This window comes from Zootoca vivipara, chromosome 4 (assembly GCF_963506605.1).
Source record: "Zootoca vivipara chromosome 4, rZooViv1.1, whole genome shotgun sequence".
NCBI lineage: Eukaryota > Metazoa > Chordata > Lepidosauria > Squamata > Lacertidae > Zootoca > Zootoca vivipara.
In genome coordinates this window covers 71,057,584-71,076,882 of record NC_083279.1, presented here as the reverse complement: position 1 = coordinate 71,076,882, position 19,299 = coordinate 71,057,584, and the positions used below count along the sequence as shown (strand labels likewise).

At 42.0% G+C, this 19,299-nt stretch overlaps 2 protein-coding genes across 6 annotated transcripts; one reads left to right on the top strand and one right to left on the bottom strand.

Annotated features, from left to right (window-relative positions):
- The first annotated feature begins 986 nt into the window (after nucleotides 1-986).
- On the top strand, nucleotides 987-11,099 carry CCDC181 (coiled-coil domain containing 181). 5 transcript variants are annotated; one of them, XM_035115050.2, is made up of 6 exons: nucleotides 987-1,091; nucleotides 2,394-2,554; nucleotides 4,143-5,093; nucleotides 6,854-7,000; nucleotides 8,388-8,542; nucleotides 9,313-11,099. In XM_035115050.2, exons 2-6 carry the CDS (start codon nucleotides 2,417-2,419, stop codon nucleotides 9,473-9,475), a joined length of 1,554 nt encoding a protein of 517 aa, XP_034970941.1. In that variant the 5' UTR covers nucleotides 987-1,091; nucleotides 2,394-2,416; the 3' UTR covers nucleotides 9,476-11,099. The 5 variants fall into 5 exon arrangements, with proteins under 5 accessions (XP_034970941.1, XP_034970943.1, XP_034970942.1 ...); XM_035115052.2 differs by lacking the exon at nucleotides 987-1,091 and adding an exon at nucleotides 1,098-1,202 and having other exon boundaries at nucleotides 4,143-4,994; XM_035115051.2 differs by lacking the exon at nucleotides 987-1,091 and adding an exon at nucleotides 1,098-1,202 and having other exon boundaries at nucleotides 8,391-8,542.
- Nucleotides 11,100-11,176: 77 nt separating this feature from the next.
- BLZF1 (basic leucine zipper nuclear factor 1) lies at nucleotides 11,177-18,670 on the bottom strand. The gene is made up of 7 exons (XM_035115054.2): nucleotides 18,543-18,670; nucleotides 16,195-16,257; nucleotides 15,215-15,642; nucleotides 14,397-14,596; nucleotides 12,876-13,004; nucleotides 12,218-12,440; nucleotides 11,177-11,585 (listed from the first exon to the last, which is right to left on the bottom strand). Exons 2-7 carry the CDS (start codon nucleotides 16,220-16,222, stop codon nucleotides 11,400-11,402), a joined length of 1,194 nt encoding a protein of 397 aa, XP_034970945.1. The 5' UTR covers nucleotides 16,223-16,257; nucleotides 18,543-18,670; the 3' UTR covers nucleotides 11,177-11,399.
- Between the last annotated feature and the right edge of the window lie 629 nt (nucleotides 18,671-19,299).

The window sequence follows — 19,299 nt, the reverse complement described above, 5'->3', positions numbered from 1 at the left end:
CCTAATTCAGCTCCTATTCCCGTGCAAGTGGGGCGGGGCGGAGGCTTCGTGCTCCCCAGCTGCCATTCAAAATTAAAACTGAAACTATCCAGAAAACCACAAAGCCAACAAACTTGCAACTCTTGAAAAAGCAGCAACACAACAAATTGAAAGCAAACCAATCACAAATGAATCAAAATCACAAGAAAACATAAAACACTGACTCTAACCCTAATTCTAATCCTTACCCTAAAATCCTAAAATTAACCCTAACCCAGAAATGATCTTGTTAGATAGTAAAATTCATGTTAAATGGCTGTTTTAGGAATTGTTTTTAAAAGTCTGTAACAGTTTAATCCATTTTGCATTACTTTCTATGGGAAAGTGCACCTTGGTTTTAGAACGCTTTGGTTTTAGAACAGACTTCAGGAACGGATTAAGCTTGGGAACCAATGTACCACTGTAGATGAATCAGAAGTACCAAAATCCTTCCTTCCATCCACCCGTCCGTACCGCTATTCGTTATGGATGTCTGCCTCCGAATAGGTTCTAAAGGCAGTTTACAAGATACGTGTTGTTTTTTTTTTATAAAACCGCACAAAAGTTAATAGCGGTAGTTCTAGAATAAACGTAATCCACAATCTGAGATCATTCCATTTAAATTCGAAAGTCCAAAATGCACTCAAGATTACTTTTTCATGAACTGGTGTTAAATAATCTTGAGTCACTATAGCATGATCATAGGCGCAGATAAGCATCCCAAGTGTAATACTGTAATTGTGCTTTTTTACTCCCCGATGCCATGAGGGAAGGTCGAGAGGCCACTAGCCCTCATTAAACGACCTTGAAGCTGACCGGTAAAATGCCTTCCTTGCCAAGTTACTACATATAACCTCAGCTTAGCGGAGCAGGCCGGCAAGGGCGGATTTCCCGCCCTGCGTGACGTTTCGCGGCGTCTCCATGGCGACGGCAAAGGGCCGCGGCGGGAAGCCCTGCGTTTGTCCTCCCGCCGGCTCGCCCCGCCTGCGGTGGCTATGGAGACGGCGAGCGTGGTGGGCGGCGCGTGAGCAGCTCTGTGTGGACCTTCGCAGCCGCCGTCGTCCTCCGCTTTGGTGAGTGGCGTGGGGAGGGGAAGTCTCGGCGGCATGACGGGCCGCCGGTGGGCGCAGCGGTTACCATGACAACGCCATGGAGGGCGGGTCGCGGCCCGGCGCCGTCCACAGGTGGAGATGAACGAGGGGAGGGCGAGGGCCGAGGCGGGTCTTGTCGAGGCGGACTCCGGTCTACGGCCAGCAGCCTGATGACCCTGGGCTCGGCGGGGTGGCACGGACCCGTCCGAAGCGCCCCCCTTGGCTGGTTGTCCCAACCAGGAGGGCCGTGGGGCGAGGGAGGGTCGGGCAGGCGCTCTCCGCCGACGGAGCCGAAGGGGCGGCGGGGAAAGGCAGGAGCGTGGGGCTTGAGCGCCTCCTCCGGCCCCGTGGTTTCGGCAGAGAGCGGGCCTTGCCCTGGGGTGGGCGGGGAGGCGGCTGCCATGGCGACGGGCGTAAATCGCTCGGTTGGGTCAGGCGCTTCATGTGCTCGGGAAGCCTCGGCGTCCGAACAGGCAGGTTTCGCCTCGGGAGGGGCCTCGATCTTCCTCATCAAGTGGCCGCCCCGAGGCTTGGTTTGGATCCTCCGACTAGATCAGGAAAGTTGGTCTGAGGCTGCTTTGCAGGCGATAACTTCATCGCCTGCCCCGGCAGATTTGCATTGTAAGAATGGGATGGTGCTTGGCCAGTTTTCCTTGATGGATCAATATGTCCTGTTGAGCTTAGTGGAATTTATTTCTGAGTAGGCATGCATAGGATTGTGCTTTTAGTTTATCAGTAATCAGGTTAATGTGACACTTACTTGATTAAATAACAACCCGAGTTGGTGACAATTTTATTTATTTTTGTTGTGAACATGTGTCTCGATATCAGAGGACATTTCATGCATTTCTCTGTCAATATGCAATTTAGTGTTGATACACATTCAACTCTCGTTAACTGCAATATAAAAGTGAAGAATCTTGTATTTGGAAACATGTTTAGTACAGAACAGAAGCTCTGGAGTTCAGGCAGTATTTCTTGTCTCGGACTCTCAAGGAAACTTCCTATAAGTTTTTTTATCCAATCTTGTAGGCCTATGGCATTTTGTACAAGCTGCAAAAAGCTGGGTGACTGTAGGACCAGTTGGTGGTCATGAAATTTGGGTAAAAAAGCAGACATGGTCCGACAGGCAATAAAGCTATTGAATTACAGCTGTGAAATAATCAGGTACAAGTCATGAAAATATTCTGCAAGATTGCCTTCTTAGAGTCATTAAAGTGTCCATATTCCAAAACACTTGGTTTCTTTGTAATGAAACACTTCATATATTTTTTCAATTTGTAGCTTTCCATTAAGGAACATCCACAATGAGTGACAAAAAAGACACTAGTGAATCTTCAGACACTGGAGGTCCCACAGATGGTGGGGACTATGAAGATGATTTTGAAAAAGATCTTGAATGGCTAATTAATGAAGAAGAAAAACAAATCTCTAATGATATACAGGTATTAGCAAAATACTACATTAGTCTTGTGCCAGTATCTCAATTCCATATGAAATGTGCTGATGTAAATAGATAGACTGGAATGAGAGGGCATTTGGGGTTCTTAAAATATTGTTGGACATAGGCTGAGATCCAGGGAACTTAGACCTTCGAGATCAAGCCAGTGCCAACTTTCAGAAACATCTGGAGTGATCTCATCTGGCATTAATGGTACAAAAGGAGATAATTCCTTGTGTGCACCCAGAAGTGTGTGTTGGAATGAAGAGATTCTTTGGTTTGCAGTCTAGGGCTGCAATCCTAAATAATAGCGAGTAGGCTCTGTTAAACGCAGTGTTAATATGCATAGGATTGCAATGTTTAAAACTTTTAAAAACAGGCAATCTAATATTTTATTGAGATAACACACACACACTTACTTGGGGAAATTTTTTCACTTTTAAAGGAGAATACAGTTGTATCTCGGCTTGGGGGTCGAACGTTCCAACTCCCAGACAATTAAAAACTGGAAGTGATTGTTCCAGTTTTCAAACGTTCTTTTGGAAGCTGAAAATCCAACGGGGCTTCCGCGGCTTACAACTGGCTGCAGGAGCTTCCTGCAGCCAATCAACTTTTGCATAGGAAGTCAAATGTTTCAGAAGTCAAACGGACTTCCGGAATGGGTTCTGTTCGACTTCCAAGGTACGACTGTAATTGACTTGGAATCAGCACAGTTGAGTGAGGAATGGAACCTGGGCTTCCCACATCCAAGCTCAACTTCTCAGTCATTGCACCTCACTGGCTATTCTTCTAGAATGTTGTTTATACGCTTTTTGAACTTAAGCTATTAAGTTTTTATTTAGTTACAACAAAAACGAAATTTGCCTTGGGAACTATGTGAATTGGCTCCAGGTACATAGTAAGCTGCTTTTATACAGAACTGGACCACTGGTCCGTCTAGTTAGGTAATGTCCATCTCACTGGCAGTGGCTTTCAGGGATTTAAAGGGGACATGCTTGGAGATGCTGGGGATTGAACCTGGGATCTTCTGCATGCAACACAGATGCTCTACCCCCAAGATACAACCCTTCTCCCATATTCTTAAATATAATTGTTAATGGCACACTGGCTGTATGTGCAGATTATACTAAACCATAGTTATGCAACATGAGCAAAAGAAGTGACTTGCAGTCAGCCTCAAGCTCATACCCTTCTTGCCAGAGAGGAGGAATTTGAATGTTTTGCTTCTGGTTCTGCTTGACACTGGTTTGTTGTTGGACTGACAAACTGTGTTTACTTTCAGCTATGATTAGTTTCAAACAAGCCAATTTCAAACCATAGTTACCAAAGCTGGCTTGCTTAACTCTTTTAGGTTAACCACATTTTTTAGGTCCAGATGATACGGCAAGTTTGATTAATTGAAAGTGGAAGTGAATTATTCCAAATTCCTGCCTGCATGGGATAAAGAGAGGAAGTGTGTGGAGTAAGTCAGAGAGGAGACTAGGCTTGTTCATTTCATAAAATGGAGTTTAGCATGACATTTGAAGACAGTCATTTTATGTGTGCTTCCCATTATATCCTAACATAAATAGGTATTTTGAATTTCTTTGCAGAATCATGATGAAAATGAAGGTGTTGACAAAGACTTAGAATATATAGAAGATAGAATAAATTCTCCACAAGAATCTTTGGAAGGTGATGAAGTGGGAGGACATCTTTCACAAGAGCCTCCTGAGCCTGAGGAAGTTCTGGATGAGAAGTCACAAAATGAAATTTATTCAATACTTGAACTTAATCCTAAGCAGTTGGAGCAAACATCTGATTCTGACAGTGAAGGTTCCTCTCCGGAATCAAAGCTAGAAGACCAGGAGGATGATGATGAAGATATAAAGCGGTACATCTTAGAAAAAATTGAGGAAGCCAACAAACTACTTCTTTCTCAGGAACCTTTAGATGAAACGAAAGAAAGGAAGCTAAAATTCAAGGATGATCTAGTAGATCTTGAAATCCCCTCTTTGAAAGCTTTAGAAACTGAAAAAAATGATTCCCACAGGAACATTTCAGGCAGGCTGTCTCAATTGCACATTTGTAATGGAAAGGAGGATATTTCTCTTTCTATTAATGGCGGTACAGATGATGAGCACAAGGATGGTAAGATCCTAGTAGAAAGAGATGGGAAATTTGAACTCCTCAGTATCCATGACATTGAGAGCCAAGGCTTCTTTCCTCCACTAAGTGTTTCTTTTAGTGACATTGAAGCTCAACACATTTCTCCTAAAACCTCCTACAGTACTGCTTTCAGCCCTGTCTGTATAACAAAGGAAGACTCCTTAGGACTAACTTCTGTGACCAGAGAAGGGTGCATTCGTGTCCCTCAACCACCACCCATTCGACCATGCTCAGCAATCAACATTACAAGAAACACAGAAAGGGGGAAAAGTCCACGAAGGGTGCAGTCAGCAAATGTGAGTCTCGGTGCAAGAAGCTCTACATACTGCCTGTCACCCAGGCAAAAAGAACTGCAAAAGCAAATGGAACAAAGAAAAGAGAAATTAAAGAAAGAGGTGAGAGTAGAAAGGAAATGAGAAGATCAGTGCACTGTAATTGGGTCTTGTTTTAGACACATCCCTCCGCGACTCTCCTTGGCAAACTCACTTTCTTGTTAAGAATAGCAAGGAGAATCTTGTGCAGAGTCCTGTCATTCCACTAGTACAGTTGCAAGTAGTAAGCCCTTTTCAGTTGTGGCTCTACAATTACGGAACAAGCTTCCTGTGCATAGTGCACATCACTTTACTTTCAGAAAGAGAAGCATTAACTACCTTTTTTAAAAACACTCTTTTAGGTATTAGTGCTCTTTTAGCATAAGAATGTGAAATCGGGGTGGGAGTGGGGCGACAGGGGTTCTAGCCTAGCAGCCTGTTTTCTCAAAGTGGCCATCCAGGTAGATCTGAAATGCCCACAAGCCAGTCACGAAGGCAATAAGCTACCCCCATTGTTTATTCCCACTTCAGCTAATATTCAGAGATACACTGCTTTTGAATATGAAAATTCCCTTCAGCTGTCATGGCTAATGGCTTTTAATGAGAACTGTCAATTCCACTTTTAATACCATCTAAGCTAGTTGCCATCAATTCATCATTAGCAATAATTAAGTGTTGTATATTTGCTTTCAGTGTAAGAATGAATGAATGAATCTATCTATCTTTAAGGCAGAGGGCACCACCTTTTTGGGCCACTGGGCACACTGGGAAATTTGAGGGAGTTCTACAAGTTCCAGTCAAAAATGACTGCTGTGGAGGTTTGGCATACCACAAAATGGTTGCCACATCTAAAATAACAGGAAAAGAGATGGACACTCAACTGTACCATTTTGTGGTCCTGTTAGCCACTATCATCATTGGAAAAAGGCACCTATATCAGTCACCGTCATGCTCACTCCTTGCACCTCTGCTCTATTCAAAATGGGACGATGGGTGTCCAGTTTTAGCATTTAATGAAGGGCATGTTTAGAGGGGAGTGTGTGTGATGTAGGGGAGGCTGAGCCAGTGCAAACAGGAAGAGCAAACAGTAACTCGCACACTGGATTTTTAGGGGACATATACTGAGATCTTTGGTGCTAATGCCCATGGGCACTATGTTGGCAACCCTTCTGTAAGGTGATAGGTTTCTACCCACTTTCAATAGAATTACATTTTGCTCCTTAGAAAGTCTTGTAGGAAAGACTTGTATGACTTGAAGAGAAATCTGAAGTAGATGCAGTGTTTTGCATATCCAGATCTTGCTTACATGTATCTCTTCCACCTAAAACCACTAGCCTTTATCGTTAAAGCATTGCTCAGATGCAGTTCCCCTTATTGTTGGTTTTGCGCTGTGGTTTGAAATTGGAAATGGGGAACGGGAGGATCTTGTAAAGAGGTGCCAAGTAATACGTGACTTCACTGCATTTGTCTCCAAACTTGAAATTCTACTGTTTTTTGATCCTTCTAGTATTTTTTAGACACAAATAATGATCGTTACCATCCCCACCTAGCTTGCAGATGTTTGTAAATGCAGCTCCAAAAAACCATTCCACCTGGAAATCTCGTTGAACCAAACGAACATCCATTCGCCTTAATGTCCTTAATATCTCCCAGACACATTGATAACATTGTTGCATTGTAACCTCCGGAACACATTACTATTATCACTGTATTCATGCTTCGGTTCTTTTCAGGGTGGTCTAGAATAATTTCACACCTTTTACTACCGCTGCTTGAAAAATTGCTGAATCTTTGAATTGGGATTGTTGAAAAGTTCACATTCTTTGTTCACATTTTAATGTAAGGAAGAAATTCGGAAAAGAATAGAGGAGGAGGAGAAAAGGAGAGAGAATGACATGGTCTTCAGAGCTTGGCTGCAGAAGAAAAAAGGGCAGCTGCAGGAAGAGAGACGAATTCAGAGGGCAAAACAGCTGGAAAACCTGAATAGCAGAGTAAGTTTTCCCATGCCTGTTGTCCTTCTGCAGCCTATTATAGTTCTAAAAAGTTGAAACGAAGAAAAACCCAATCTGCCTGACAAGGACTGACAGCAATCTCACCTTCTTTTTCCAGAACTGTGGCTGCAAGCAGGTATATGGCCCTGACAAGTTTAGGAGCACTTGCCTACAGCCAATACAATTATCAGTTATTTAGAAACCCATTTGCTAGGCTATCAAACATCTGCAAGACCCCTTTTGTGGCAGTTGTGGTATTTGCATGCTACCCTTTAATTAAATTTAACATGGCAGCTTTCCCCCTAAGCAGATGTTTGTGTCCAATATAGGCATCCGTTGGAGACTACTTATCTTCTGTCATGACACATTTATTTGCTTTTATCAAACATATTTAATGCCTGGTATAACTGCAGAAGGCATAGAAAATAAGGTGGCCTTATTTGTCTTTGGCTCTTGGGGTGGTGGTGGTAAAGAGTAAGGAGTGGGCAAGACCTTTTATATATCCAAATGATGATGATGATGATGTCAGTTACTTCAGACTTTTTATGGCAGCTGCATTTAAGCCCTTATTGTACAGGAATATTGTTCTCAATGGAAAGTTCTCAGTGAACTAAAGGATGGGATATGAGAATTCATAAATTCTAATATCAAACATCTCAAACTAAAATCATTGTGTTACTAAACAAATCACTTGATAGGCAAATCTGAGCCTTGATTCCAAAAAACAGCATCCTTTTGTGACTGACCAGCTTGAAAACTGAGTTACATCTAGTTTTTTCTCAGGTTGTGAAGTTTTTCTGATGTTAAGGTTCAGACTTCCACCGCAGGTAAGTAATATTGTTTCCCCAAAGTGTATGTGTATATATTGGAATATATATATATTTATATAGCCTTTAGTGTATCTATCCGTTTCTGGAAAGCCGGTATGATGCCATGAGCCTTAGCCTCAATATGTGTGAATCTGAATGCCTTCTAGATGCGTTTTTGTTGATTATCAAGCAACTATGCCTCCTCAAAATATATACTGAATACAGTCTTACCTTGGATCCCGAATGCCTTGGTACTCAAGACGTTTTGGCTTCTGAACACCACAAACCCGGAAGTGAGTGTTCAGGTTTGTGAACATTCTTTGGAACCTGAACGTCTGACGGGGCTTCCGTGGTTTCTGATTGGCTGCAGGAGCTTCCTGCAGCCAATCAGAAACTGTGTTTTGGTTTCCGTACGTTTTGGAAGTCGAACGGACTTCTGGAATGGATTCCGTTTGACTTCCAAGGTACGGCTGTAACTGGAAAGTGGTGTAAAATGCTCACATTAGCATTGTAAATAAGTTGCTAATATTTGATTTATTTGGAGTAGATCTTTGGGGATTTTATTTTTCTTTTGAAAGCAGGAAAGCAGAAATCCAGAAGCAGCTTACAGGTCATGGCTTAGAAAAAAGCAGGTAGAACACATGAAGGAAAAACAGATGCAGAACATGAAAGAGCAGGAAGAATGCATGTTTTTCCTTCCAAGAACATCGGAAAATGACAAGGCTTATAAACAGTAAGTTGTTCAGTGTTGTGTTTGTCCTGTTACTGCCTAACAGGAACAATTCCATCTCACTTTTTATCAACTTAATTTGGATTGTTTCCCTAGGAAGCAGAAGACGACAGCCTTTTGCCCCCATTCGGAAGTGTTTTCCCTCTACAGTTTTCTTCACCCTCTAGAGCCCATGTATTTCTGGGGAGCATCCTCCTGCTAGAGAGAAGTGCTGCTCTCTTAACATCAGCATTACAGCTGCTTACTACGGTGGTACATGGGCTGGGTCACTGCAAGGATGTGGCTGCACAGGCACACACCCGAGTATATGATAATGTTGGGAGGGTGCCTATGCAACACCACATAACTGTACCTGCTGCTAAGACAGCAGGATGTAGCACTAGAAGTAGTAGTGAAAGTAATACTGAATTGCCAGAGCCTAATTTTTTGAAAATTGAGACTTCTCCAAAACTGGTCTAAAACTGGTTGTGGAATATCATGTCATTATATTTCACAGCCTTCTTTAATTCATGATGAACTCATGAGGAACTTCAAAAGTGCATATTAGCTCTCAAGCATTATTATCTAGTCAAAAGCACTTGTGGTCCACCTAGTAGTCAGTGTTCTTATAGCTCTATAAACTATCCTCTGATGCTGTGTTCTATTCTGGAGAGTGTGCTGTTTTTGATGAGGATAAAGTAGGTGACCTGGTTTTAGTAAACCTGGAAGAAGTAATCAAATTAAGCTTGGGCCACTTCATATTCAGTTCTTCAAAATAATTAATTTCTCTGCAGATGGCTAAAAAGGAAGAGACGGGAGAGGCGAGAAGAGCAAATGGCTGCCAAAGAGCGAGCAAGGCAGCTTAGGCAGGAAGCCAGAAGAGCAAAACAAATAGAGAACATTCTCTGTTCAATTTCTGAACCAAAATCTCTTCGCTTCTCGGACCAGTACAGCTGAGATTTAGAGTCACCGGATGCCTCTAGTATGACTCTCACAGTACCTTGTATAGCTTGCTCTTGAAAGCAGCTTCTTCTGGGATGTTTCATAGTCCTTCAATAACGGCTTAATTTTCTCAATCTTACTAATCTCTCCCCCTCTTAAACTTGGAATAAGTCTCTATTTGTGAATGGGTTGGGGTGGTGTTCTTAGTTCTACAGAGCAAAAAACAGAATAAATGCCCATATGGCAATTGTGGTGTAAATCCTTTTTAAATAACTTGGCTAGGGGACCAGTGTTACCTTCATACCAAGTATTTTGTGTAAAAGCTACACTTAAACTACTGTCACAGCTGATGGCAATGTGCTAGCACATAGCACTAAGGACTTTACCAACAACTAGTTGGCACTTACTCCTGGACATTGCAGTTTCAAAGTTCTGTCCTGATGTTCTTCCCTGTTGTACTGATCCTGAATAGGTAGTGGAGGGGGCAGTGTGAAAATAACAACTGAAACTTAAAGGTATACACCATTTCTAAAGCACTGTTTGCTCATTTGGGGGTACTTACTGCGCATAAGAAATCTCATCCTTTCCTAGCACAGAACCAATGGAAATGTGCACAGACTAATTTACTGCACTGGTGAAGGTAGGTAAATGTTAGGGAATGGTTCTTGTGCTCAGAACACAACTAGTAAAGTGCAAGGTGCTCTGATACTGTCCGACATTATTCTTACGTTTTTGTCAATTTGTTCTCACCCATACAGCAGGCATTTGAAGATAAACATTTGTTTACTACTGCAAAAACAGCACACATAATCATGCATTATTCATTTTAATTGTCAAGTTACTTAGCAAAGGATGTTCACATATACCAGCTTTGGAAGAGGTAGAAAATTCCCCCTGCAAAATATGCAGCTAACATTTATTGTAAAATTGTCAAGATCAGAGTAGGCCTAAACTGCAGCATGTCTCAATCCATATATTCTGTTAACCAAACATAGGTTGTTGCATGCAGACACAGAGCAGGTACACCTGCTTAGTATTTCAGTGTAATGGCAACATGTTAGCAATGTGATTGTCCCAGAAATGAAAGGAAAAGCCTCTTCTTTTACATATAGCAGTAGGCCCTTTTTTACCTATTTCCAAATTAAAAGATGAGAAAGGAATCCTCAAGGCTTATTTCTCTAAAAGTACAGGTAGAAGAGCAGTTCTGTCACATTTAATAGCACCAATGAAATATGTCCTTATATAAGGTCCACCAGGAATACTTATAGGCTGTAAAAGCTGGTTTATAGAGATACATAATTCACTGAGAATCACCTCTAATAGTTTGACCTAGAAGCTTGTTGCTACTCTTTGGCTTCAATTTTTGTGCATGCCAGAATTCATTTTTGCCTCAATCAATAACCAAATTCATTCAAGATCAGTTTCTATCATAGTAAGAATGCTGAGCTCTCACATTTTCACCTGCTATGTAACAATTGCTATAATAGCACTAGAAACAGATTCTAAAAGATACTGAAGCACAGCACTCACTATTATTCTAAATTAAAATAAATACTTAAACTAGTTATCTGAACTTCACAGAAATGAAATCCAAATGCCTGATGCTGGTAGGGTTTCTATAATACTCCACTTCAGCCTTCTCTTGGAAAAAAAGTTTGCATGTAAATTCTATTTAAGGGCCTATGCACACACTGTTCTAACATTTTCTTATTTGCCTTGGAGAACAGCTTGTGTTGCTCTTATTGCAGTATGATCCCAGCCTGATAAAAAAAAGTTTGATAAAAGAACTCTTAGAAGTCTGAAATCTGTGTGAAAAGTATATTTCTAGCACAAGCCCACCCTATCTGAAAAAAGCATAGAAAAGTGAATACTGATCACTTAAGAAAGTTAGCATATTCAGAGACAACATATCTGGCTATTAGGCAGTGTCTTTTTTTTTTTAAAGCGCTATCAATTCTCCCTGGCAGTGATTGCAGCAGTTGAAAGTTATGTTCTCATATCTAGTGTATGGATGAAACCGTCCAATATTCTTCCTTGGGGAAAGGAAAGGGGATGGTGAAGGATCAGAAAAAGGAAGTTCTGGAGATGCTTCTGTACAAGTGCCGGGATCCAGCATTCTCAGAACCTGCAAGAAAATAATCATTATGTTATGGTGAAAGTCCTGGAGCAGTGCATTTTACATGAGGAGCTTCTGAACTCCTTGCTATTAAGCAAACCCTTACCCACTTCATTAACAACAGTAAAGGTAGGATGGGGCAATGTTTTTATCTGCAACACTGTTCTGGGCTGGGGGAGAATTGCTGTATGTTGAGCAACAGGTATGGAAACTCCAGTGATCAGGAATCATGACTGGTGGTAGAACTGCTCCAGTTGCCCCAACCTCCTCAGATGCTGTAGTTTCTTCTGCATGGGTAGAAGTCCTGCATTCTACTATACTGCACAGTTCAAGCTGTTCAGGGCCAGGGCAACTGCCCCCATCTTTCACTGAATGGACAGCCCATGTAAGCTGGACTTTCTTAAGTTTGTGACTATACAGTTTTGTATTCATAGTATGATAGATCTGTTGGGATAGGGTTAAAGGCTCAATAATGTAGCATCAGTTGATACAATAAAAAGATAATGCTTTGTGTTTCAGAAGATGACATTGAAACAGCATAATCTTAATGCTCAAAAGAGTAAATTGAGAAATCTATATATATTAAATTAATATATATATTAAAAAGGTAAATTGTGAGACCAAAATGAAAGGGTTTTTACCATTTCAGCCATTTTCTCAGCAGGGGTGTTGCAGAGTTCTGTCGGCGAAGAGCCCTTTTTTGGACTGTTAGTGCTATTAGTGTTTCCAAGCAGGTGTGAGGTCACTGCTCTAGCTAGTTTGTGGTTGACAGCTGCTAATTCTGCTGTACTATGAGGCTGTGCGCTAGGATAGTAGGTTTGCTGCCTTCCCCACTGCAGAGAAACCATCAGCTCCTCCAGCAATCTGTATAGGAAATAAAGAAAATAGTTTATTTTGGTGACTAACATTCTAGAGTCTAGACCATCATGAAAAGATTTAGCAGGGTAAGTAAGGAGTCCTGCTGGAAGGTGAGAGACAGGATTCAAATGCAGAAACTACCAGATACAATCTTGATGCTAAAAGGAATATCATATAGTTTCCGGACAAGGTTTCTGATTGGAAATCTTGCATGAAGGACTGGGGAGACCTTGAGCACCTCCAGGGTCCCTTCCTGAAGCAGAGGCTATGACAATGTGTGTTAGAAGCCATGAAATGGTATGCAACGATAAATCTGTTAATTGTTAAGGGGACGTAAGAATGCTGTTCCCTACCCCCACCCACAAATATGGATATGAATGACCCACAGGTGCAAATGGGGAAGGAGCTGTTAGAAGTTGGGGGAAAACCAAATGTTCATACTTCTGTGCAGCAATCATTTCTTGGCGAAACTGGTCACGTTCACTTAACAGATCCTGAATTGCACTCTGTGCATCCCTGGTTTGACGCTGGAGAACTGCTCTGGAATTAGTCAGCTCATCAGTCATGACTCTGTAGAAGAAATCCCAAATGTGGCTCAGACAGGTAAAGGAATTTATCCACTTAAAATCCTAATTCATGTTACATTAGCAGATAACAAATGAACTGGTAATACCTACAGGATGCACCCTGAATGGCTATAACTGAAAAATAAGAAGAAATCAGCTTGTTGATCCGAAGTACATTATGTTGTTATTATGTCACTCTTAGCCTGTTCCCCACTCAGGAACACTTATTTTATTCTCATAATAACACTGCAAGGTATTTATTTATCATTTAAAGTAACCATTTCACAAACCATCAGGGCACTGTACAACAACATAAAACAATTTTTAAAAGTAATACAGAAAATTTTGAACAGTCACATATGCCTGCTGGCCTAAAAAGTCAAAAGCGAGGATGCCTGTCAAATCTCTGCTGGAAACGTCTTCCATAGGATGGAAATGGTAACAGGAGAAACCACCAACCACTCCCCTCTGGAGTGTTTCAGCGATCAGGCTAGGATATGAATTAGACTGAAAGAGGCAACTTTGGGTCAGTCACCCTGAGAACGTAAATTTGCTGCACTGACACCTGAACACCTTATCCAATGCACCTTATTTACTTTCCTGCTGTGCATGGACTTCTCCAGCAAGGTGCAAAGCAGCAGCAAGGAGGAGGGGTAATTCTGGCCGGCTACGTCTTCAGGAACCAAACTTCTAAACTGCTTTTTATCTTTGGGGCTGTGGTGATGCTACTGATCAAGAGCTAACTGAAAACCCCTGTTAGGCTTGTCTATCTTTTTATGGTATTTAGAAGTGTAAAGCAAAACACATCTGGGAGTGGAAGGCTGAAACTTGGCCTGCAAGGAAAGAGGAATTGTGGATCTGCTGCATAGAAACAGATTGTACTCTCTATTCAATCTCATAAGCAAGCCTAAGAGGGAAGCAGCTTGGGGTCAGCAAGATGGACTAACTCTTTGAGGTCCCCAGTTATACTATTCAAAGTTATATGCAGTACAGGAGCAGCAGTCCTCAGAAAGCCCAGCACTTCCAGCCAGCTTCCACCTCATCAGTGGCATCTCCAACTGCACTGCTATGCCACTGCTCGGGTCTAGGTTGTTGTGAATAAGACACGAGGAGTTTGACAAGGCTTTCCTTACTCTCAACTGTCTTTTGGTTCTTAGCACCCAAGGGTCTATCTTAATCTGAAACAGCCATCAATCCCCCACAAATAGCTTTCCTGTATCCCACATGGGATCCTTGCATGTCCTCTAGGGGCTTAGAATGGATTTATGTTCAACTCAAGAACTTTCACTCAAGGTGCAGATTACCAGTTGTAGTTCAGCAACATCTGGAGGGCCAAAGGTTCCCTGCAGCTAATGTATCAAGACAGCCTTTATAAAGTTGCATTGAGGCACAATACCTGCTTGCTAGGAATTTGCTCCTCCAAACATCACACTGTATAGACATCCGCTCTAATTGCTCTGATAATTGAGACACATTTCGCCCTAGGGCCTCATTTTCAAGGATCAGTTGATTTTTTTCACGTGCCATGCGTTCAAAGTGATACTGCAGGTCATCCCCCACAGAAGCAACAAGTAACTTCTTCAACTCCCGATTGACCTAAGACAAGACAATTATTTAACCATTCATCATGTGTCAACATAGAATATAATCAAGCTACCCCTGGTTAATATTGAAGCTATCAAGTGCAAGATGCAAGAAGACTCCCCTTCCAAGGTTAGCAGACTTTCATAGTAAATATATATAGGACACATCTCTAAGAGACAGATATGTATTCTTAAACAAAATGCCTGGATACCCAAACCATAAGCACGCTAATACTGTATACTAAGATATTTGATGCAACTGTAGCTGCTTAAAATAACAAATACTAAGGTGCAATTTGCTAGAAGATAAATATATACATGTACAGTGTTACCTCTAAATTAAAAATACATTAAAACATCAGTCATTAAAAACTTCCTTAAAGAGGGCAGCCTTCAGATGTCTTCTAAACATCAGATAGTTGTTAATTTCTTTGACATCTGATGGGAGGGCGTCCCATAGGGCAGGCACCACTACCGAGAATGCCCTCTGCCTGGTTCCCTGTAACTTCGTTTCTTGTAGTGAGTGAACCACCCAGAATGCAATATGAATAATTGTTATATTGCAGTTTCCAGGCCATCTTTTAAAAGGAATAAAAGTATAATGGATTAAATCCACTTCTTGGTCCCTCACCTCTGTCTGCACATGGAGCTGATTGGAAAGGCCTTCCTTATCCTGTAGCAATCTTCTTTCGGAGTTCTTGAGCTTTGCTATTTCACTTCTAAGCTCCTTTTTAGAACCCGAAATTCCATCTAACAGAGTGAGGGTTTCCCTTTGGTGTCCTGAAGACCTGGACGTCTTTGCATTTTTGGTAGGAACGACATGGTTTATAGCAGCTTTGGGAACCAGGATTCGCACAGCTTCGATCTCCACGGCCGTATCACCTTTTATCTTCCCTAGTTGAAGAACTCCAGGACTTGGTGAAGGAAGAGCTTTCTTGTGTGGGCTTCGATGGGTATGAGTGGCCGAGGATGGGATTACTTCAACAGATTTGGGCGGTTGCTCCATTTCCATGCCATCACCAGGTCCACGGATGGGTGAGGTGGCATATTCAGCCGAAGCTTGGAGAAAGAAAGCAGAAAAGTTAATGCAAAAAAAGGTATTCCGGTGAGATAAGTACTTGTCATTGGGTTGCGTCCAAAAGCTTCTGTTTCTTCACTACATTCCCCCCACATTGCATGCTACACTGTTAGCCAAATTTTTAAAAAGAAAACCGCAGAACTAGACATAAGATCAATTTAAGAAATTGTTTGCTAGTTGATTTTAACAGTGGCCATATTTACACACTTAGTACCACCCCCAAAAATTATAGTTCGAAGCAGATTATCACTCAGATAGCGTGATATGATATAGCAGATTTATTTTGATTGATTTAATGTCTGAATATCTGTAAAGAAAGAGGTTTAGTATATTTGATATACTGTACTTGGCAATTAAAAATATTAAGTAAAAACCCTAAATGATTAGACCTTGCAATTACCATACATTTAGCCTCCCTCGGAAACCTACTTCCTGGTCTAAACAGATAGTTTTACCAAAGTCTTTCCTTTACAAATAAGTGAAGAATGCATAGTTTCACACAACATTTGTTTTTAAAAAGGATGAACACTTACTGTTTACTGTATTCTGTAGTGTTGTCATCTTGTTGATGGAGCTTCACACACAGCAGATAAACACTATGTGGAGGAAAAAGAAAAATGCATAAAATCTCAGTTGCATATTTTAGCTGCTAATTCTTCTGAGAAATATGCCAAACCAGTAGTGCATCCTTTATCAAGTCACATTGCTCCAATCCAAAAAGGCAAGCACTGTTTAGAAACTTCCCACAAACGTAACTCATGAGGGTGCAAATATACATCCTAGCTGTGTTAATTCAGGATCCTTACAAATTGCTTGGCCACAATTTCTGTGGCTGTGAATGGTGGGCACAGTGGCTGCTCTGTTATTCTACCAGTAAGAACCTGACAGTTTGCTTGGTGAGTGGTACAGACCAGAAGTGATGACCGGGGGGGCATTAGAAACATGAAAAAGCAACAATAATGCAATTATCTAGCACAGTGCATTGCAGCTGCTGTAAGGAGCGGAAAAGCAATTAACTGGACTACCAAGACATTCAACAATTTTCAAGAGGCCAGTGTGTGGGAAGCTTAGAAACCACTGCCCTGTACCAAATTAGATTATTGGTCCTTATAGCCAGCGGTGGTGCTAGGTTCTTCAAAGGCTTCGGGACCAGGCTCATGACACAATTTTATTTTTTTTAAAATATATTGTGTTTCATCCATAGATCTCAGGGTGGTTCACAGCATAAAAAAGAACAAAACACAAAACACATAATAAAAACAAGAAAAACGCATTTTAAAGGATATAGGATGCATACAAGTTAATATGTTAATTTATACATATAGATGCATATTTAGGTCAACTTCAGAAGGAGAACCACCCTGTAAGCAAAGTTTCTTTTTTAAAAGTTTAGGAGCTGGGAAGGAATAGGATCTACGCCACCTCGGTGCCCAGCATGCAGCTCAATATTGTCCATGACTGGCTGTGGATCTCCAGAGTTTCAGCCAGGGCTTGCATAGTTGCAAAAGGTAAACTACCCATACAGTTGGGCAAAACGTACAAGAGAGATGAAGAGGTTACTTTCAAACACTGCACCAGCTCCAGATTGGCCCAACACCATAGATTGGTGAGACACAAAAACTTAAGACACAGTGAGACTATTATTTTGAAACAGGAAGTTGACTAAGGCTGCAACCCTAATCATACTTAGGCAGCAACTCCCACTGAACTGAGGGGGTTTAATTTGAACAAACATGTTCAGAATCAGGCTAGCCAAGTTACTTCTCTTCACCATCCTGCCTCATGATGACAGTTCTTTTCAGCCATCAGAAACTAGCTCTTGAAGCTGTTGTCTAGAGTCTTACAGTTTTGGCATTTTTAATAACTGACAAACCCAAAGAGGCAGGAATTTTGCACTGGAAACTCAGAAACTAAGCTGTAGTGTCCTATACTAGATAAAAAATTCTTAACCTGCAAAGAGGCAATAGGATGATGCTTCTTCCACAGGCTGTGTGCCTACCACAAATTCTGCAAGTGTGTCAGATTTTCACTTTGTATCTTAAATCCCTTCAGCCCCATCTCACTGGAAGCCTACACTCCTATGCATGTGAATTAGTCCCATTTGAATTCACTAGGTAGGACTGATGTCAGTCCTGCAGGATCCACTTTTACTAAAAACCCTCCACCAGCTTGAGCCAGGTGAAAACGACAGGCGTTTCGAAATTAAAAATTCTGACCCTGTGAATTTGTTTTGAGCACTAGAAGTGAAATGAGCTCACAGTCCTCACACACTGATCTCTGCTCCCAAGTCTATCCCAGTCCCCACTTCAGCAGCATAATTTGGCATTTGGTTGTCATTGTTAAAACATCTAGGAGTCAGAAATCCTCACCCATCTTTTCCACGCCTGCTAAAAGCCTACCCAGATGCTTGGAAAGCTGAGATAATTTTAATCGGTTTGAGTATTTTAGCTTTTGCATGTTTTTAAAGTAGGGCTGTATTCCCCCCCCCTGATTTTCCTTGATTTCACCTTTGGCAAACCGCTTTGACCTCCGCCCCCCCCCCGTTTACAGTCAATAGCTGTATAAATTTTATGAAACAACAAACAAAAACAAGCCCAACCAGAAGCCTCCCGGTAGATCCCGATCCACCTTCTGCCAACACCTGCTATGTAATATACACAGTGGCACAGTACTACGCCCGAAGGAGAAAAAAACGATTCTGGCTACCCCGCAGTACACTTTCGATAGGATCTACGTCCCAGGAACGGCAGTTTGGGAAATGCAGCAGCAGGTTGCTTCGCTACGAGGGAATATTCAACAACGCGTGAAAAGGCGTAGTTTCCTCCCACCCGCCGCCGCCGCCCAAGCCGCCTCCGCACAACACCCCCCCCCCCCGATTTACCAGCGGCCCGGATTACTTGCGAGTAGTTTCCCTTTTCGACCCTCTCACTCGCTCGCCATCTCTCTCACTCGTCCGCCTTCTCTAATCAACTTCCGCTCTTTTGACTTCCGCGTATAGAGGCATATCTATTAGACTGGCGTACAGTTAACTTCCGGATTGCTTTCGAATTTCTCGGCCTTCCCACGTCGCGAGAGCTGAGCCGCCCTAACAAAACCAGTTGGGAAGCCCCGGGTTTTAGTGTACCATTGATTTGAGTGACATCACTCTCCCCTGCCAATCCATAATAAAATAAAATAAAATAAAATAAAGATAAAATAAATAAAAGACTTATTTCCTTGGCAGAAAGGCAACAATAAAACTCCAAGTCCATTTGCACAGCTAAGCAGGGTCCGGTATGGTTTCAAATTGGATGTGGCACCGCATGTTGAGATGCCTGCATTGCAGAAGGTTGAATTAGATGACCCTATTCCACATTTCTCTACCCCCCCTTCCCCCATGGGCAACTGTCACTTGGTATGGGAAGGTGAAGTGGGAGAGGGAGCTTCAAAAAGAATTTATGAGGCATGACCGCGAGAGAAGTGCGCAGTTGTTGACTCTGAAATTTCTTATCTCTACGCTTCCGTCCAACTTCACAGCGATGACGTCCGCTTATGTTGCGCTTCGCATGCTTCCTTTCAATAGGGAACCCGGCTTTATCTACCGTCAAGGCCTAGAGCGGCGCTTACTCTCAGCCAATCGTGAGTCACCGCCAATGGCG

Coding starts and splice junctions, on each gene's coding strand:
- CCDC181 (XM_035115050.2), top strand. CDS start 2,417: ATGAGTGACAAAAAAGACACTAGTGAATCTTCAGACACTGGAGGTCCC. Junction 2,555..4,142: donor AAATCTCTAATGATATACAG/GTATTAGCAAAA, acceptor ATTTCTTTGCAG/AATCATGATGAAAATGAAGG. Junction 8,543..9,312: donor AATGACAAGGCTTATAAACA/GTAAGTTGTTCA, acceptor ATTTCTCTGCAG/ATGGCTAAAAAGGAAGAGAC.
- BLZF1 (XM_035115054.2), bottom strand. CDS start 16,222: ATGACAACACTACAGAATACAGTAAACA. Junction 12,441..12,875: donor GAAATGATTGCTGCACAGAA/GTATGAACATTT, acceptor TTTCCTATACAG/ATTGCTGGAGGAGCTGATGG. Junction 11,586..12,217: donor CTGAGAAAATGGCTGAAATG/GTAAAAACCCTT, acceptor ATTTTCTTGCAG/GTTCTGAGAATGCTGGATCC.